This window comes from Carassius carassius, chromosome 45, assembly GCF_963082965.1.
Source record: "Carassius carassius chromosome 45, fCarCar2.1, whole genome shotgun sequence".
In the NCBI taxonomy this organism is placed as follows: Eukaryota; Metazoa; Chordata; class Actinopteri; order Cypriniformes; family Cyprinidae; genus Carassius; species Carassius carassius.
The window spans coordinates 11,953,623-11,973,532 of NC_081799.1; the positions used below are offsets into that span (position 1 = coordinate 11,953,623).

The following is a 19,910-nucleotide window of genomic DNA, read 5'->3' on the forward strand; positions in this document are numbered from 1 at the left end:
ATTTAACAGAGGTTGGCATCTAATGTCAGTGGTGCATTATCGCCACCTACTGTATTGGAGTGTGAAATGGAGAAAGGGCGGGCGCGTTCTTCCAGGAGAAATGCCCAAGGAGTTCCACCCATCATTGCGTCTTGAACATAGACTGTATAAATACATGGACATAGTGTCCGTGACGTCACCTGTAGTTTTCTAAAGTGAGTTTTTGAAGCTCAAATTGTCATAGAAAATGGGCAAAAAGGCGGGAGCTGGTTGCTGAAGCCATGTCCACCTAGCTCAACAGCAGTGTCAGCAGCAGCAATCCACCTCTCACTCAAGTGTACACCCCCTAAATTATGCAGAACTTTAAAGGTCCCCTTCTTTGTGATCCCATGTTTTAAACTTTAGTTAGTGTGTAATGTTGTTGTTAGAGTATAAATAATATCTGTAAAATTCTAAAGCTCAAACTTCAATGCCAAGCGATATTTTATTTAACAGAATTCGCCTACAAAAAACGACCTGTTTGGACTAAAGCCCTCTAGTTCCTGCAGTAATGACGTCACTAAAACAGTTTTTAGACTAACCTCCGCCCACATGAATTCACAAAAAGGGGGGAGTGGTGCGTTTGTGTTTGCCATGTCGTTGAAACGCTGTTATTTTCATCTCGGAGTCCAATCATCTTTGTTTGGGCTTCACAGGGACGCTGTACTTGGAGATTAATGGTTACAATTTACGTTTAACTCGGTTCCCGAAAATTATAATCCACATGTAAAACTATGTGCAGCACATTTTGCTGAGGACAGCTTGCTGAGGACAACTTCCTCAATCTCAATCAGTTTAATGCCGGATTTGCAAAAAGATTATTCTTGAAAGATGGAGCAGTTCCCTCTTTGTCTGGAGAAGGCGTTGTTTATGGACCACAACCGGTAAGTGTATTTTATTATTTAAGTTGGTGCGTTTAACAGTTTCTCTAACTTACTACACAAAGGGCAACGCTGTTTAGCTTTGTTAACTAGATGCTAGGGCTGTGCAAAAAAACGATTTTCATGCGCATTTCGTAAGTAAAAACGCTCCTGTGATTATAAGTACATCTCCAGCATATGCTCCTGCCCACTTGCTTCTCAAATATAGTCCAATCGCGTTTCCAGGAGGTCAGCCTGCTCTAAGCTGTTGTCGAATCACAACACAGGAACTGCTGGCCAAATCTGCGGCCTCGTTACGTATTTCTGAAGGAGGGACTTTATAGAACAAGGAAGTCATCAGCCCGTTTTTGTGACAGTGAAAACAGCGGTATACAGATAGGTGAATTGTGTGAAAAATACTGTGTTTTTTTACACGCGAAACATGAACACATGTTATATTGCACATTGTAAACACAAAGCTTCAAAAAAGCATGAAAAAAGGGATCTTTAAGGCTTAGTATAACTTAAACAGATGAGTTATAAAAAAAAACACCCCCTCACAGTTGTTATGAAGGGTAAAATAAGCTGTATAGATCAAAATATTTTTTTGTACCAGAATGTAAACTTTTTTTTTTCTGCTGTAAAGCATTTTAACATGGGGAGTCTATGGGATTGACTCCCTTTTGCAGCCAACCTCTAGTGGCCTGTCGATGAATTACAGTTTAAGTCACTTCCTTGTTGGCTTCACAAGAGACAGCGGGAGGTTGCTGCTTGGTCATGAAGAGCAACGATTGAATAAAACTTTCCGAAACTTTTAAGAAACCTTTTTTTTTTTTTTTTTTTTTTTTTTACTTTGGTTATGTTTAACATGAGAATCCAACTCTTTAACAGTGTAAATAACTCAACACACATGAAATAGGACTAACCCCCTACCCCCAACATGTTCTTATACCTGTACTAAAAGAGTTACCCTCGAATCCTGTGCCATTAAACTAGATTTTATTTAGCTATCTTGACACTGTAGCAGTCTTAAACTATGTTGCTCCACAAGATACTCTTAAAACGGCTTAGCCATAACAGCTTAACTTGTTTTATAGCAATAATGAGAATCGCTCATGGAATCCTAAAGTGTTGTGAGTTCATATACTTGCGTAGAGTAGGTTCTAGGACATTAAATTGCCAAGATTTCCATGCATTACAATAAGAACATATTTCTTTACATTTCTAAATATTAGTGAATCGCTTTTATTACCAGTTAGTAAACTGTAATTTCTTCCATGTGGAAATAATTATTATCAGCTCTGGAAGGTTTGCATGTGGTACATGCAGAAGAAGGAAAGTTGTCTAAAGAACATGCAAACACTAATATCTGAAGTCACTAAACAAATAAGAAAATAAATCAGACAGTGTGAACCAGACAGATAAATCTTCACAAGCAGCCATGCAAATTTCTCATTTGCACATAATCTCCCTCAGGAGGTCTCATAGTCCATGTTTGCATGTGTTTCTCTTCTCAGGTAAGAATGCTGTTTTGATCTCAGAATGTCTTCTGTAGCATTGAGCTGATGTGCAGTGAGCAGAGTTTATGATTGGTTGCCTAGGAAACACATACTGTACTCTTTAGGTGTGAAGAGAGAGAGAGAGAGAGAATGAGGATAATGTGAAGGAGAGGGAAGATGGGGGAGGGGCTGTACAGGGAAAAGCAAAAAAGGAAAATAAACGAAAGCAGACTGGATGGTAGAAGGGGGTTGGGCTATCTTCTCTCAACACCACTCTCTCTGCCTCTTTCATTGTCTCTCTCTCTATTTCTCTCTCTCTTTCTGCTTACTCGTACCATTCCTTCCCTTTCTTTGTCTGCTGAAAAAGAAGGCAGGAGAGGAGGGTGCAAATGTGAGAGAAAGCGAGAGTGTGTGTTGAGAGAGAGAGAGAGGGGGGGGGTAAGAAAGGACAAGACCGAATGGACTACGCACACTCGCCTTTTTAACAATAGAAGCTCACTGCACTTCCTGTCTGTCAGTGGCGTTCCGTGAGTAAGTCCTCTCAGAGTCTTTTGTGTGTGTGTGTGTCTGTGTGTGTGCGCATGAGTGCACATTTTGTCAGAGCTGTCATCCGGTACTTTTAAAGGTAAAGGTGAAACATTTAAAGGTATATTGCGCTCGAGCAGTGGGCAAACAGGAAGCAATGCCCTTCTCTTCCTTTCTGACCTGCAAGGTAAGAACGCTTGTGCACCTCAGGAGAGAAAAACTTTCCTAATCTTTCCTTTCCATGCCACTTAAATACCAGCCCCTCCGGCTCACTTTTTCTGTCTTTGTGCTCTATGTGGTTTATTTTCCTTTTCTTTGTTACAGTAATGTAACTGACTGTGAATGTTTTGCAATAAATCCCCTGCAAGTATCTACAACTCAAAGTAAATTGTGAAGTTAGCTGCTGAGGAGATCCTTTTGTACATAATACAGTTGTGTGTGTGTGTGTGTGTGTGTGTGTGTGTGTCTGTATGTATGTGTAATACAATAGCAAGCCGGTCTCTACTGAATACTTTTGTACAGGAAGTATGGTTATTATAGATGGCGATCTTGATCTCTGCCATTATGGCTCAACACAGATCTAATAAAAGGCACCGCCTCGGTGTGTATGTCTGCAGTGAACTTTCTCAGACAACCTCCCCACGAGCAGTATCACCCTCTGCATGAGAGAGATTTCCTCAGTTTGTTATCTGCCAAAGAACACCCAAATGCACGCATTACGTTACTCTCCCATGGGGCCCCATGCTCACCTGTCGTCCCTGTTGGCCCATTTCATTAGCAGCACCTGCAAATGAAGATAGAATGATAAGAGAGAAGAGAAACAGAGACAGAAACATTGGCATATCTCCAAGAGTGGTAAAAGAACTGAAAATAGTTGAATGAGTAATGTAAATATCTTCTTAACTTTAAGTGTGTTATACAGAGAGTTTTGCATTTAAAGAAGCATTGAGCCAGAATTGTTTTCAGTGGCACCAAAATCCATTGATTCATTAAGGGTAAATGATATTTGAGATCTACAACAGTGAATAACGGCTTCACTAAATCAAAGAAGACTATTATGTGGCTTATGGTGATTTATAATATAGTGCAAAAGTCTTTATTGTCTCACTCGAATGTCATTTGCACTTGTGGCAAATTCATACTTGCAACCAATTTAAATTTTTGGCTCCACAGAAGTAGAGTGTGTATGTGCAAATGTGTGAGTGAGTTTCAAAAGAAGGGTTCTATGAGAGATTGTATGTCTTTATATTCTCACAGGCTTCCCTTACATCAAAGGTATTTTCTATCAAATTAGCTGCCCTATGTTTAATGACCTAAATCCACCACCAAATGCATCCGGCCTGTTACAACACACACTCTTGGTCTGATATAAACCTCATGTGCGAGAGCAAGTCTATTTCTCTCTTTATTTAGAGTAATATGAGATATGTATACATGTCAATATCTGCCTCTCAGATTGGATATCAACTCATAAACCCATCGACTGTGACCCCAACAGCTGCAAAAGCACGTCAAGTTTTTAACGACTTGTGAGCATCAGTGGCACCACTACCTAAGCGTGAAAGAACAAAACAGAGAGACAGAAATCCTGTGAGAAAAACGTGTGGCTGATCATTTGACAGTGTAGTAGAGAATCACGTTCATGCGGTTACACCGAGGGTCCCACATCAGCAAATATAGTCTGTTTAAAACACAGTTTTCTCCACAACAAAGTCCTGCTTGACATGAATTACTCGAATAAAAGACGTCTTGCTTGAGATTACAAAGCTAGATGTCTTTCTGCGTCTGAAACTGAAACTGATCAACTAAACCTCAAATTCTCATACGTGATGTGTCGTTTTAGATTGTTGTCTGTATTTTTATCTAACACCATCTGCATTTTGCTTTCGATTTAGAGAAACATAACATATCTAATTTAGATGTTTAAACAGGAAACCCCTCGCAATTCGGCCGAGCCACTGTTGTTTACTTCTGCAGTGTGCGTGGGTTTTTTTCAGTGAATATTGAGTCTGAATTTCTCTCATATATCAGTCAGTAACACAATCTCGCTGCTCCTGACAGCAGTGGCGCCCCTATCTTTCTCTTCCCACTCTTCCTCTCTCTTTCCAGCTGTTTGATTCTTGCTGTAGTTCCCCTCTGCTCTTATGAGATATCGGTTTCAGATGGACAGTTATTGTAGACTCTTTGTTTTCGACTGGATTCCTGACTTTACTATCTAGTTTTGCGAAGAGTTCAAGTCAGCGCAATCAATGTGGATTCTAGACTGCATGGCTTTCTATGGGGTATCAAGCTGTTTTGGGGTTTTTAAAAGGGTCATATCATTACAATTTATGGAACTGGAACAGATCCAAAAACGAATCATCCAAAATGACTTGTTATAAAATTTCAGATGTCAAAACCCGAGTTCAATCAGTAATTTAATGAGGAAGTATACTATTATTCCAAAAAAAATTAATGGGAAACAGTAAAATGTAGGAGATGATGCCAAATTTTTTTTGTTGTTGTTTTGTTTTTTTAGCTTATCCTTCTGGATCCCAAAATTAGGAAAAAGGGGAATAAGATTGATTTTAACAGTCCATGCTGCAAATTCAGTATCTGTGCATGTTTTCTTTGTGTCACAATGTAATGTAGGCTCTTAATTAAGAAACAAGAACATGCTAACTGAATAAGACTTCACAGCTTACCTGCTGTTACTCATTTCTTATGCAAAAAGTCAGTTTACATAAAGTCCTAAATGCACAACAGCAAAAAATGGCCTGTTTAATTCAGTCAGAGAGTACAATATTGACTAAATGCATACATGTACTAAAATTATGTGTATTTTTGGTGTAAAAAAATCTTAAGTACGCCTCAGAGGGGGAATAAATATGATATGACCCCTGTAGAACTATGATACAAAAGCAGAATTACTGTGGTTACTGATATGGACTCGATTAAATTAAGAAAAGCAAGATATGGGATAAAAAGAAATTTAAGACGAACATTGCTGGGCAGCCTTAGGCCCATTATTTTCTAATGCAATTCCTTCTTAATCTAAGTGCATGTGTGTGAAACTGGAGAGACTCATAAAAGCTTATAGGAAAAGGAAGATGCGTGAGTGAAAGCTCTTCGGATGATTCTCCAACTGTCTGTCTGCATCGCACCTCATTTGAATGTAATGCAAAGAAGCAGTACTCATCCCCGAGATGTAAGACTCTTCACTCATGCATCCCAATGAGGCCTGATAACAACCACAATCACAACTGAACCACTTGAAAAAATTCATGTATGGAAGACATTTCAGGCTCGTTTGTAAAAGTGAGATATTTTTCAGCTCTGTGTGTAGGTGTGTATGAGGTCACGACCACAACTGCACAGCAGTGTCACATTTTTACAGGAAGTTAGAACCACTTCCTTTCCAACAGAACAGTTTGCTGGGTTTCTATGCCTACCTACATTAGCAGCATGTCATTAAAACGTTGGCATACACACACAACCCACTTGTTCACGTCAGTCTTGCATCACTGTGTTTTGTATCCTCACTGGTGAAGGCACCCTGTGAGAGTCTGGTTTGGACTGAACAGGTGTGATGTACCTGGATAGGTTTGTGTAACCTGATCAAGACTGACGCGGAGCCCGGTGCGGGGTAGGGAGCAGGTCCCCAGGGAGTTAATAAAGGGCTTCTGAAGCAAAACGATGCGCTTGTATAAGAAAAATATCCATACAGTATGTAAAACTTTTTAAACCATAATCTCTAACTTCTGCTAACTGATGTACTTGGGTTCAGTAAAGAGGCCTTTATTAACTCCCCAGAGTTGTGTGGAGCACTTTTTATGTTGGATGGATGCACTTTTTGGGGCTTCAAAATCTCGACCCCCATTCACTGTCTTTATAAAGCTTGGAAGAGCCAGACATTTTTTTATATAACTCTGATTGCATTCGTCTGAAAGAAGGAAGTCATATACACCTAGGTTGGCTTGAGGCTGAGTAAATCATGGGGTAAATTTCATTTTACACTTTAAAGTCATGATGAACGGAATTATTGCGATGTACATTTAAGTGAAACAAATTACCGGAAGAAAAAAATTAAGGTAGAGGCTTGGTTTAGTTCATTGCTTGTTGATTGGATGAAGCTAGATCTGAATGGAATATCTATTGTAAGAAAGGGGTGGGCTTTATGTGGACTAAATGATTGGAAAAGTCCAGCATACATCATGTACATCAGAGAGAAAATTTGACTTTAAACACCTCCAAGCAAAAACTCCTAATGAAGCATATATATGAATTATTCAGTCACATGACATCTAGGAATGTATTCAGTAAATGTGTTTCCGCTGTAGTTTGAGCGAATATTTGCTTACAGAGAAAAAGAACAACCTTAAGCGAGCGTACATGTGTTTTGCACTTTTTTTTTAAGTCTAACATTTTTTATGCAATATTGGAAAATGTGTATAAAAATGTATGGATTAAAACATGGCAATTGTTCAGATCTCTTTCAAAGTTCTAGAGAATGTGCATGTGACATTTCTAGGCAAAAGTCTCCATGTGTTCTCCATTTAATCTCTTTGCTGTTTATGAGAAACAAGAGCTCTCAACATAATAGATGGGCTATGGAAATGTGTGTGTGTGTGTGTGTGAGAGAGAGAGAGAGAGAGAGAGAGAGAGGAAAGAAACAATACACTTTGACACATACAAATGTGTCAAAGTTCAAGCGAGTGTGTTTGAGTATGTGTAAAATACGCTATTATGAGATGAAGATAAGCGGTGAAACAGTCTTTAACAAACACAAAGAGCCTGCAGTTGCTCTGTCCTGATCTGAACCAGAATGCACAACTGGAGTTGTACAGTATGAGAACTGAGCTATTCATGGACCAAAAAGAGCACAAATGCCCTCCTTTAACTTCACACACACTCGCACACTTGTTATGCTTCTTCCTATGATAAAGGACAGTTGGTGTGGGTGGGGTGGAGAGTGGGGGGCAGAGATAAGAAGAACAGGAGCCTGTGGATTGCTGCAGATGCTTCAGGTTGAACTTGTTGCACGTTTGATCCGTTGCCTCAGTCAAATCTAGAGGAAGCGTCAGTCAGGTGCTAGAAAATCTTCAAAGATGTGTGGGCGACGTGAGATTTATTTATTTGACATTTAAGGACGTTGTGTTGTGTTGTGTTGTGTTGTGCAGCACATTATGCATTGTAGCCACAAATATGCTATAGAGTTAGCATACGTGCGGCTACCATGGAGCCATGTTGTCTTTTCTCTCAGGAAACTGATATTGACCATCATTTACAAGAACACATCCTGAAGATTTCCTTTCTGCTGTCCCCTCCCTCACTTGATTTCCGTCTGTCTTTATCTGTCTAACTTCCTTTGCAATTACTATTGCTATTGCTTAGACTAAAATTTTGTCAGATCCCTAACCCTGAGTATTGTAATTAAACCAGTAACCTGTCCTGCATTGTTTGATAAGGACTTGAATGATACCTGTTGGACAATTACAGTGTATGGAAAGTCCCTTAGATTTACAATGAAGGACAATCCACACTACTAATGTGCTTCTAAAAATATCACAAAACAAGACATTGCTCTTATCATCTGATATTATGAAAGAATGCTTTATTCATCCTTGTTATTTCTTTTCTCTCTTACTTTTATTTAGAAAAGCTCAAATTGAAAGTGAGGGAAAGTGTAGTGATCTCTGTTGAGATCTGCAGTGGAGGGATTCTCAGACTCATCAGTGCGGTCAGTATTCACAGGAGGCTTTCTTCTCTCAAGAACAAGGTACATCATGAGTGAACAGCTACAGTAATTGCTTTTGTATGTGTGTGTGTTTGTCTCGCCTCAGGCTGAATGTATCACATAGCAGAGCAGTATTCTGGACGTAACTCGTGGGACTCCTTCCCCTCTTCTGGGCAGAATCGAGCACCATGGTCCCCAGGCGGCAACCGGCACTGGATCCCTCCATCCAGGTCATCCTTCCTCCACACACACTTCGAAGTGTAGCATCCGTTAACTGAACACTGTTTTATTGTGTATATCTTACCGTTGTTAAATCATGAGTTCTTCTGTTTTCAGGTGCAGTGGAGGGAACTATCAATCCCCATCCCAAAACTATACAGCAGGAAGAAGCTACCCAAATAAAGCTTATAACAACAGGTCAGTCAGTCTAAAATAAAAATATAAAAAATATAAAAAAATTACATATATATATATATATATATATATATATATATATATATATATATATATATATATATATATATATATATATATATTTAATATATATTATATTTTCTATATTTTTATTTTCATGTTACATTTTACAATAAAAAATGTTTAAAATCAGTATTTTACTGTAGTTTGAACGTAATATATTTTCAATATTTATATAAATGTATACTACTTATAACTATTGTATTTTATACATTTATATATTATATAAATAATCGTTTGTGTTTTTTATACCACTTTTAGTTTTTATACCTCTACTAATATTACTATTTATGTTGCTAGTAGGTTACTAACATGCCGTCCAGGTCTTTTAATGTACGTTTTCAATGTGCTGTGATTTGACATGCACAATATTGCATGCTACTGTATATGTTACAGATAAAATGCAAATGTGCGATGTTAACACTGCTGTGTAACGTTCATGGATCGTATTCCTCTTTATTTACAAACAGACCTCCAGGTTTCAGCAGGGACAGGCCCCACACACACCCCAGAGACAGAGGCATCGGAAAAGAGCAAAGGGTCCCGAGGGGCTGTGGACCAACACAGAGCCAGCACCATAATCCAGTGCGCCCCACCCTAAACTACAACTCAGGGTGTGGAGGACACCTGTCTAGCAACAACAATCACAGCAGCCAGCCACACAGGGTGAGGGCATCCAAATTTGTATAGATACAGTGCTATCAAAGATTATCTAAACACAAAAGATCTATTAATATCCTGAATGACTGTTTCAGTATGGGGGTCCACATCAGCAGCAGCGTTCCACTGGGCGTCCCCCACAGACCCAGGGAGACAAATGGACTCAGTCAACTCAGTCCAGGACATTCCAAGGGCCCTCTCTCAAACGTCCTGCACCACCTCACAATACGTCACCACCACACCGGGATCCATCCCCTTCACGAGACAATTGTCTCAGCAAGAGAAGCAGGAGCGTCAGTTCACATCAGGTCAGTCATGTTCCTTTCTTTGTTGAAAATTAATTTGCTAAGACAACTACTATTTACATGTAAAATTCTGAATTTTCATATTTTTCTGTTCATTTTTGGTTATAAAGTGATATGTCAGTCAAAAAGATTTGGTTAGAAAGAGGCAGTAGTCTTTAAGCACCATCTGCTGGTCGGAATGAGAACATCCTTTAGTGATCATGCATGACTCTTGATCAATTCTGCAGAATTTCCATCTGAGAGAGAAATATTTCATCAACCGTCCACCTCCATCACATCCACCTCGGCCATGGAGCCCAGCATACAAAAGCTCAATGCCCTGGAGCCTGTCTGAGAAGAGGTCCTCCCCCTCTCGATTTCAGGTAGACCAGTGGTCTCAGTTGTATTTTTTGAGCAAACTATTTTCTATATATGCCTGGAAGGAAGGTATACAACTCTATACATTTTTTTACTTCAATACACAAGGAAAAAGTATTGAACACATGATGAAAGGGAGGTGCAAAAAGGCATGGAAACCCAAGACACGTGCTAAAATCTATGAGTAATTAAAAAGCAGTCCTGCCCCTTTAGTCAGTGGAAATTAATATTAGCTGGTTCAGACCAAACACCTACAGTACCAGGATGATGAAGATGAAACAAGGATGGACATTTCAGCAAGACCGTAACTATGTTTACATGGACATCAGTAATCAAATTATTTACTTTATTTTAAATAAGCCAATATTATGATTATGGTGTTTCTTTCATGTTCCCATTTTACATGTTACATAGTTCGATTATGTTACATGTTACATAGTCCCACATGACGCCATCCAACATCCTCTCCAGAATTTCACATGTAAACATATAGTTTGTCTTAGTGATGATGCCAAATACAGTTTTGGGTATTTAATTTTATGAAAGCTTCAAGTGCAGTTAATTATTTGTATGTGCATACAGACGATGGCAGTGTTGAAGCACTTTTATTTGCTGTCAAACAGTTGACCACTGTTGAAAATGCAGCAAAAAGTCCTACATAATGGTAAAAATGTGATTAAGGCTACACTGCACTTCAATAATGTGACCAAAATGGGAATAATCTTAATTTGATTTCTGTTTACTTCAATTATGACTTTAGCCAGATCAAGGTAATCAAAAATCTCTGTTTACATGGTAGATTCTTAATCGGAGTATTGTCTTAATCGTGTTAAAATCGGATTATTGTTGTCCATGTAAACATACTCAATGATCCCAAACACAGCCAAGGAAACTCTGTTGGTTTCTGAAAAAGAAAATAAAGCTGCTAGAATGGCCAAGCCAATCACCTGACTAGAATCCAATAGAAAATAAGAACTAAAGATCAAAATTCATTGAAGAGGCTCACAGAACTTTCAAGATTTGAAGACTCTGTGGAAGAATGGGCCAAAATCACACCAGAGCAATGCATGCGACTAGTTTCTCCAAACAGGAGGCGTCTTGAAGCTGTAATCACCAACAAAGGCTTTTGTACAAAGTATTAAATAAATTTCAGTAATCGAATACTTTTTCCCTGTGTCATTCCATTATATTACACATCACTTCATTTCTAAAACTTATTTGTTTTGTTTTACTTGTATGTATAGATTACTTTGGTTGTTACCGACATCTGGTGAAATGTCAACAGCACTTTTAGAAACATATTTACTGGGAAAAATTGTGACGTGTTTAATACTTATTTTACCTGCTGTATGTAATGTGCAATTATATACTTTGTTTTGCTCATGATAATCCTTCTTTCACTTATTTAAAAGGAGTCCAGTCATTCTGTCATGAGAGATCACAGACCATATTCCATCCCATCACCATCCAACAGTGCCCCAAGCCAGGGCCTCCATAGCAAGAAACCCACCAAACAGGGGCAACCCAGTCATCCGGTCCGAGATCATCCAGGCCCCCATCCCAATGGGGCCAAGGGGGGCTGGGATTGCCCATCACCAGCAAACCTCAACAGTGTGCCTTACAGTCAGCAGCACCAGCTCCCTCCACCACAGAGGCACACCGGCCCCCTCAGCAGCCCAGCCATCTCAGTACCTCAGCCCAGATTCAACACAGCACAGCCTGGCTGGAAAACACAGAGCCGCTCGGGAAAACATGGCAGTAGTGTGAGTAAATGAAGAAAGAGTTTTCATTTCTGGGTCAACTATTCCTTTCAATATAATGCCTAATGTTCAAAAAACTAGTCTCAGCCTCAGACAACACCCACAGAGTTTATAAGTGGGCGTTCTTGGCCAGAATAAGCTCAAAGACTTAATATCAGTAGTCAAAAGTCTATCAAGGCTTCTGCAAGGCTATCAATTAAATATCAAGTTCATATAAATTACCAGTGAAAGCCAAACATTACATTTCAGAAAGCAATTCACATATATCAATCTGACCTTTTATATTAATACGAACTTGTGAAAGTTTGTGCATTTTTTTCTCTACAGGAGATGGGCCGTACCACCTCTGGCCAGGAATCTCAAGAGTCTGTGGGTGGGGACAGGAAACGGCCAAGTGCATCTAAACATATTAACCGCCAACGGAGTCCCATCCAGCCGTACAGTGGTGCAGAGGGTAGAGTTATTGATTGTTCAGAATGGAGGAGCCCAGAGACTGGGTTAAAGAAATACAATCAGACAGACTCAGATTCCCCTTCTGAACCCAGCACTCAAACCTCAGACAGAGGTCAGAAGGCACAGAAGTCAGAAATGAAGAAGAGCAGGCACTCTAAACATCAGACTGGGTTCAGATCCACCCACAAGAGCTCCCTCAGCAAGCTGGAGACTGAACTCTTGAAACACATCCAAGCCAAGAGGAGGCACAAGGAGCGTTCAAGGAGGGAGAAAAAGAAGGAAGGAGAGCTGTTAGACACAAGAGAATGGATGGAGAAAACAATGGAGGACAGGAAAAAGAAGAAAATAAGGGATGGAAGAAAGGGGCATGAGAAGAAGAACATACACCAAAATTGCGGACAGTTGGGACAGATAACAGGAAAAGCAAAGGAGGAGAGGAAAAAGGGAATGTATGAAGACAGGAAGAGTGAGATGCCTTCGAAATCAGCATCTCCCAATTTAGAAACATTGTATCCCAGTGATTCTGAACCTCTCCTGGATGACCTACTGTTTGAGCCACTTCAACTCAATCACAGAGAGGAAGAGTTCTCTCGACATACCTCAGGGTTCATCCCACCTTCTACGTCTCCTCCTGTCAGTAATAACCATTGTTCTCCATGCCAGTCAACCCTTGAAGCCAATACTAAAGACTTAGAGGTTGACGACCAATCAGAATCTTCTGAGCCCGACCATGTAGACACTAGCGATGATGACAGTGCAGAAGCCAATGATGTTGGCAGGTTCAAACTTACTCTTCCCGATATGCAGAGGAGTTGTGAAGAAGAAACCATCAGAAGTAAAGAGGGTGTTTTAGGATTGCCTAATGCCCCAGACCTCCTCCCCGCTCACTGCACCTATAGTGAGGAGCTCCTAAGGTTGGACCCACCAACAAGCCCACCTGTTCTGAGCTGGCAGGGCTCTCCAGTGTCAGACTTAGGTGATGATGATGAGGAAGGGAAAGAGGGAGATATGATTAGAGTACTGAGGAGGCCAGTGCTACAACCTAGTCCAACACACTCATCTCCACTAAGAGACCCAGTGGAGATCAACACTGGAGTCGACTATTGCCACAGTGACCTGGCCAAACTGTACGGCCTTCCTGAGTCCTCTAAAGCAATGGACATTGAGGAAGAAGATGAAGAAAAGAGAGATGAAGAGCAGAAATATAATAGCCCTAATGCATCAAGTAGCTCTGAGCCCAACAAACCACACTTGCACCAAATGGACACATTCGAATCAGCAACCTCAGCGATGGGCAGCCATAGATACACTTACAGGGGCGGACCATTTGGACGGCCACCCCCTGGTGCATTAATTGGAGTGAAATACTCATCATCTCTGTCTTTGGGTCCTGAGATCCACCCTCCAGACCAGCACAGTCCACCTGCCACATCTCCAATCACAGAAATCCCAGATCAGGTCACACCACCACTGATCCAGCCTGCAGAGAAGGACAAAGAGAGTGAAACTGAGGAAGAAAGAATGGAAACCAATGCAAAAGATGAAGAAATAGAAGAAGAAAGGGAGAAAACTCTTATGCAGAAGATGGATGGACAAATGGAGATCAAAGTAGCTGAATCAGCTAAAGACCCAACCTGCACTTCACTGGAGGAGAAGGAAACTGTAATATCTCCCGCCACCCTACAGGATAAACTAGTACAAAGCTGTGAGCTTCTGCTCAATCAAAACTCCAGCCCTCTGTCAAAGGCTATGAGAGTTAGCGGGTCCATGTCTACTGAGAGAGAAAAGGAACGAGACAGAAGGGCCAGACAGAAAGATCAAGTGAGGTCTCCAAGAAAAGCTAGTCGGAAGGTAAAAGGAGAAGATCCTGAAAAGAGTAATGGAGAAGAGAATAAAAAGAAAAAAGTGAAGGACGAGACCGAGACAAAGGATTCATTTTCTGAAGGTTTAAATGAGCACTTGGTGGAAATCAAGTACAAACAGGTTGCCCTAGAAACCCCAAAAATTGACTTGAAAGATGGAGAAACAAAATCTAAAGAAGTCAAGAGAGAAAAAGAGACAGACATTAAAAAAGAGACCATGAAAGATGACACACTAAAGGCTGATACATCTGCCACAGCATCATCTACATCTGCCACAACCAACACACAAACCCCGGTTACTGTGACAACCTCCAGCAGACCTCCGCTCCTGGCCCGGGTCAACCTCCTTAATCTACAGGAGTTGTCTAAAATTCCCTTGAAAGAACTGAGGATCTGTTTGGTCAGGGTACAGACTGGAGGTCGGGAGACTTTCATTGCGTCAGAGATCGAGCAGAAGACCGTGCCACTCAGTGCCATCAACATCCAAAATAGTGCAGCTGAGGTCATACAATCCTGCAAGTAAGTTCACATCAGATTATTCTGATGTACTTAATAGTTATTAGCAGTGCTTGCTGAGGCTAAACCGCTATGAAGCTAAAGGCTAAATTCCATGGGCTGACACTGAAGGCTCCTGATCCATATCTAATAACAGTATGTTGGAGGTGCACTCTTTTAACTTGGGCCAGTAATCAACCACCTAGCTACCACCCAGAACACCTTAGTAATGCATAGCATTGTGCTAAAAAAACACTTAGGAACCACACAGCTCCACCCAGGCACCTATTCACAGCACCTTAGCATCATAACATTGTTAAATGCTCTAAACTTAGTATTATAATTACTTTGATGGGGAAAATGAACCATGCCTCTTACTTTATTTTTTTCAGTTTTTTTCCTTTCTCTGCATTTACACATACACCCTTTCTGGTTCTGTAACAGAGGTGCAAACATCAAGAGCAAGTTTCGAGAGTCATACCTGCTTCCAGCATTTTCAGTGAAACCTAACCTGTCCACCGAGACTCCTATTCCCAGAGAGAAACTGAACCCTCCCACACCGAGCATTTATGTGAGTTGAGACCAATCATTTCATAGAGCTTAAGTGCTGTTATGTTGGATTGACACTGAGTGGTTGAACTAGGCATTGCAGTCCAAATTCAAAATATTGGAGAGGTGTTTTTTCACTCGGCCCCTCATCCTCAGACTTGTACTGTAATAAAGTACTGTAATTTGTTAATCATATTTTCTGTCATACATTAGTTCATATGGATCCATTAGAGGTCTTTATTATTATTGTTGTTGTAATGATAAACAATAACCATTTATGTTGACTGTTTAATCTCTGTTATTCTGACTAAACTGTGCTTATGTTTTTATATTTTTAGCTAGAGAGTAAAAGAGATGCCTTTTCTCCGGTGCTGCTGCAATTCTGCACAGACCCCAAAAATGCTGTGACTGTCATCAGAGGACTGGCTGGATCCCTCCGTCTCAGTGAGAAAATACAATATCACAAATACACATATACACACACAGTACGTCTACATTAATATGAAAACATTTAAAAACAACGTTTTCCAAAAGTTCAGTTGACCCCAGAAAACACTAAAATAATTTTATTGCACACATGTAAAACATAATTAAAGCTTTGTGAGATATTAAGTAATATAAAATAAATATACAATATAAATATGATATATAAAATAAAGCTCTCATGCTATTATTCTGCCATGGTCAGTTTATTAGCAAAAAATCCCATCACTTATTGATGTGTCTAGTGCACACTCCATTATTCCACGTATGGTCTAAAATGCAATTGTCCTCAGCAGTTGCAGGTTCATGATCTCTGCTGGAATGTAATATGAACAAAAATAGTGCAAAGTAAAATATATCCTATCATTTACAATACCATGAAAGTGTATACCATATATTAGGCACATGCCAGTATAAACATAGATATCTATTGTTTCAATATGTGTCACATGACTAAACATGCCATCGTTTTTGCAAGACAAAAACTCTTTCTCAGCATGGACGTATGTCTAAGACGTAGAGAAAAAGATGGCTTTCAGGTGTTTCCGGTTTAGTGTGACATTCTTGTCTTTCTGTTAGATCTGGGTCTGTTCTCCACTAAATCCCTGGTTGAGGCCAACTCAGAGCATGCAGTGGAAGTGAGGACTCAGGTGCAGCAGCCAGCAGATGAGAACTGGAATCATTCAGGATCCGCCCAGACCTGGCCCTGCGAAAGCAGCAGATCTCACACCACCATCGCTAAATATGCACAGTACCAAGCATCCAGTTTCCAGGAGAGCTTACAGGTAGATATTGTTACCATGAGCGCTCCACTGGGAACAGAAATCAACTCTATCTCACGCTTAACTGGAGATACATCTAAGTCTCAACGGGAAACACTCTGGTGACAGCATAACAGTCTGCCTCACCCAATAAAATCATATTAAGTTAAATGAAAAAATATTACGTGAAATGTCCCTTCTCCTCCCTCTCAGGACAAGGGTATTGCAGTTTGATGATGCTGAGGTTCCAGGCATTCGCCTGGAAGTTTTAGGTACACAGTGACACACGCACACTCAAAATGAAATTTAAGAAAGTGAAAGTTATTTGTATTTTTAGGAAGAAAAAGACAGTGAAGATGAGGATGAAGATGACAACTCAGGAGAAAAAACTGTGAAAAACTCCATCTCCCAAGGAAACACTGGGACTACCACCACATCCAGGTAAAGTTAAAAAAAATAATGTTTTAACTATCATATAACAATTCAAATAGATTGCTATTACCAGGCCCGGTTTAAATTAGATTTGTTTTTTTGGTTTATTTCTTTAACAGCTCGGAGCAGAAAACCACTGGAAAAATCATTAAATTTGGAACCAACATTGACTTGTCGGACCCAAAACGGTGAGAGATGTTCACTTTGATATCACGGTGATATTATTTTACAATAATTCGTAAAATAATGTTGGACAGGGAGTCTATGGGGGTCATGCACAACAGACTTCTGTATTCTATAAAACGGGTCTTGTTGCTTCCGGTTCAAGTGTTTTCTATGTAGAGCTGTTAACTCAAGATACCAAAGATGATGATAACCGATGTCCATCAGTATGTAGATTGATATCTGAAAGTTTTTGTATTTTTATTCTTTTAATTAACATTCGAATATTAAAATTAAATAAAGCGCCAACAGTAACAACAGCTAGCTAGCTGATTACCTTGGAATCCATAGATATTGCCATCAGTTCGTACTGCTGTTAACACTTTCGCCAATGAAACCAGTTTTCCGGTTTGGTCAGGTGACTTTCGACATATACCCCATTCACTGTGCTTATATGAGTGTCATTATTACTTGTATTGCTGTGAGTAAAGGACCGTGGGGTCTTGTCTTCAGGTGGAAGCTGCAGCTGCAGGAGCTGTTGAAGTTGCCTGCGTTCATGCGTGTGTCCTCCAGCGCGAACATGCTAAGTCACGTTGGCCAGACTATACTGGGCATGAACACAGTCCAGCTTTATATGAAGGTCCCTGGCAGCCGCACACCTGGTCAGTGTATACACACACACACACACACAAACACAAGGTATTCATGCATTTGTGCCTTCTCTAACCCTTACTAACTTAGATTTAAAAAAAGACATTATTAATTTATGAAGTTGTTTACCTTGTGGATATTTTTTGTCTCCTACAGAATAACAAAACGTTTCACACTCTCTTTAACACACAATATTATCATAGAGAAACATGTTTGATTTAATTTTGATTTATTTTTTGAATAGGCTTTATTATCGTCATACAAAATTTAATTCATACTTTTTTTGTACGCATGTTTGCATATCTTTTTTTTTTCCCTTTATTTTACTTACATTTGTTTACAAAAAAATAATTTTTCATTATGATAAATAGAATTTATAATTTGTACATTACCTGGACATGTTAACAATAAAATAAAATGTAAAAATGTATGATATAACTTTTTTTTCATCATATATTTATTAAAATAGACAAAATCATAGAATTTGTCAAATGTGACAATGTTTGAAACAAAGTTAAATACATTTTAAATATTTTCAGATGTTATTTTATTTTATTTTAACCAAAGTAAAACTTTATTTTTATTATATTGCATAGCCTTTGTGAAATGTGACTTGAACATGTTTAAAAGAAAACGACAAAAGAACAACTTTTTTAAAAACTGAAGATCTGATTTCCTCCCTCTAGGACATCAGGAGAACAATAACTTCTGTTCAGTGAACATCAATATTGGGCCTGGAGACTGTGAGTGGTTTGCCGTCCATGAACACTACTGGAAAGCCATTAGTGACTTATGTGAAAAGTAAGATTTGGATCACACATGGCAGTTATTTTTATGGCTTACCATGATGATAAATGTGATTAAATATAAAGCTATACGTCTTCTGTGTGTTAGGCACACTGTGGACTATCTGACAGGCTCCTGGTGGCCGGTTCTGGAGGATCTGTACCGTTCAAACATCCCAGTGTACCGCTTCATTCAGAGACCCGGTGACCTGGTGTGGATCAACGCTGGCACTGTGCACTGGGTCCAGGCCGTGGGCTGGTGCAACAACATTGCCTGGAACGTGGGCCCTTTAAATGGTGAGTCTACACTGTGACAATAGGGGGCGCCAAAGACATTCACCACACATTTACTGTAAATATATTTGGCACTTGCTTCATCTTTGTCTTTCCAGCCTATCAATACCAGCTGGCTCTTGAACGCTTTGAGTGGAATGAGATCAAGAAAGTCAAATCAATCGTCCCCATGATTCACGTGTCCTGGAACGTCGCCCGCACAATCAAGATCACAGACCCAAACACATTCAAGATGATCAAGTGAGTGTGGCGTTGCATTATTTGTGTCACTGAGACCTACTTGAAATGATCTTATAGTTCCATCTCCTCCTTGTCTTGTCTTTCAGACATTGTCTCCTCCAGTCCATCAAACACATTCAGATTCTGAGGGACCAGCTGGTGTCTGCAGGGAAGAAGATCTCCTATCAGAGCAGGGTGAAGGATGAGCCAGCGTACTACTGCAACGAGTGCGATGTGAGGACACTCAATACACTGATGGCAAATCATGTTCTGTTGTGAGATGTTGCATCTGGTTGATGTGTGTGACTGTGCGTGTGTGAACAGGTGGAGGTGTTTAACCTGCTGTTTGTGACCAGTGAGAACAGCAGTAGGAAGACGTATGTGGTTCACTGTGAGGACTGCGCTCGGGAGCAGAGCCCCAGTCTGAGCGGGGTGGTGGTGCTGGAGCAGTATCGCATCAGTGAGCTCATGAACACATACGATAACTTCACCCTGGTAAGACAAGCATTCATACGACAACCATTCATATGCATATTATTGATTACTTTTTTTTTCTTTATAAGACAAAAAGGCTTTATTTTCGGGATCCT

At 39.9% G+C, this 19,910-nt stretch overlaps 1 protein-coding gene across 8 annotated transcripts in view; it reads left to right on the forward strand.

Moving 5' to 3' along the window:
- Nucleotides 1-19,910, forward strand: part of kdm6bb (lysine (K)-specific demethylase 6B, b) — a 31,109-nt gene that overhangs the window by 8,723 nt on the left and 2,476 nt on the right. For 2 of the 8 annotated variants that reach the window (XM_059540025.1, XM_059540024.1), the window contains 19 exons: nt 8,539-8,621; nt 8,725-8,848; nt 8,955-9,035; nt 9,560-9,758; nt 9,848-10,060; nt 10,285-10,419; nt 11,827-12,177; nt 12,502-15,008; nt 15,429-15,555; nt 15,872-15,977; nt 16,596-16,801; nt 17,115-17,218; nt 17,329-17,397; nt 17,885-18,033; nt 18,709-18,823; nt 18,917-19,104; nt 19,200-19,341; nt 19,428-19,554; nt 19,645-19,815. In XM_059540025.1, the coding sequence (XP_059396008.1) occupies nt 8,730-8,848; nt 8,955-9,035; nt 9,560-9,758; nt 9,848-10,060; nt 10,285-10,419; nt 11,827-12,177; nt 12,502-15,008; nt 15,429-15,555; nt 15,872-15,977; nt 16,596-16,801; nt 17,115-17,218; nt 17,329-17,397; nt 17,885-18,033; nt 18,709-18,823; nt 18,917-19,104; nt 19,200-19,341; nt 19,428-19,554; nt 19,645-19,815 (5,109 nt within the window). In that variant the 5' untranslated portion in view covers nt 8,539-8,621; nt 8,725-8,729. Of the gene's footprint in view, nt 1-2,690; nt 2,909-2,956; nt 3,090-8,538; nt 8,622-8,724; nt 8,849-8,954; nt 9,036-9,559; nt 9,759-9,847; nt 10,061-10,284; nt 10,420-11,826; nt 12,178-12,501; nt 15,009-15,428; nt 15,556-15,871; nt 15,978-16,595; nt 17,219-17,328; nt 17,398-17,884; nt 18,034-18,708; nt 18,824-18,916; nt 19,105-19,199; nt 19,342-19,427; nt 19,555-19,644; nt 19,816-19,910 lie in introns of those variants that run through there. The other 6 variants (XM_059540022.1, XM_059540028.1, XM_059540027.1 and 3 more) reach the window with 6 other exon arrangements.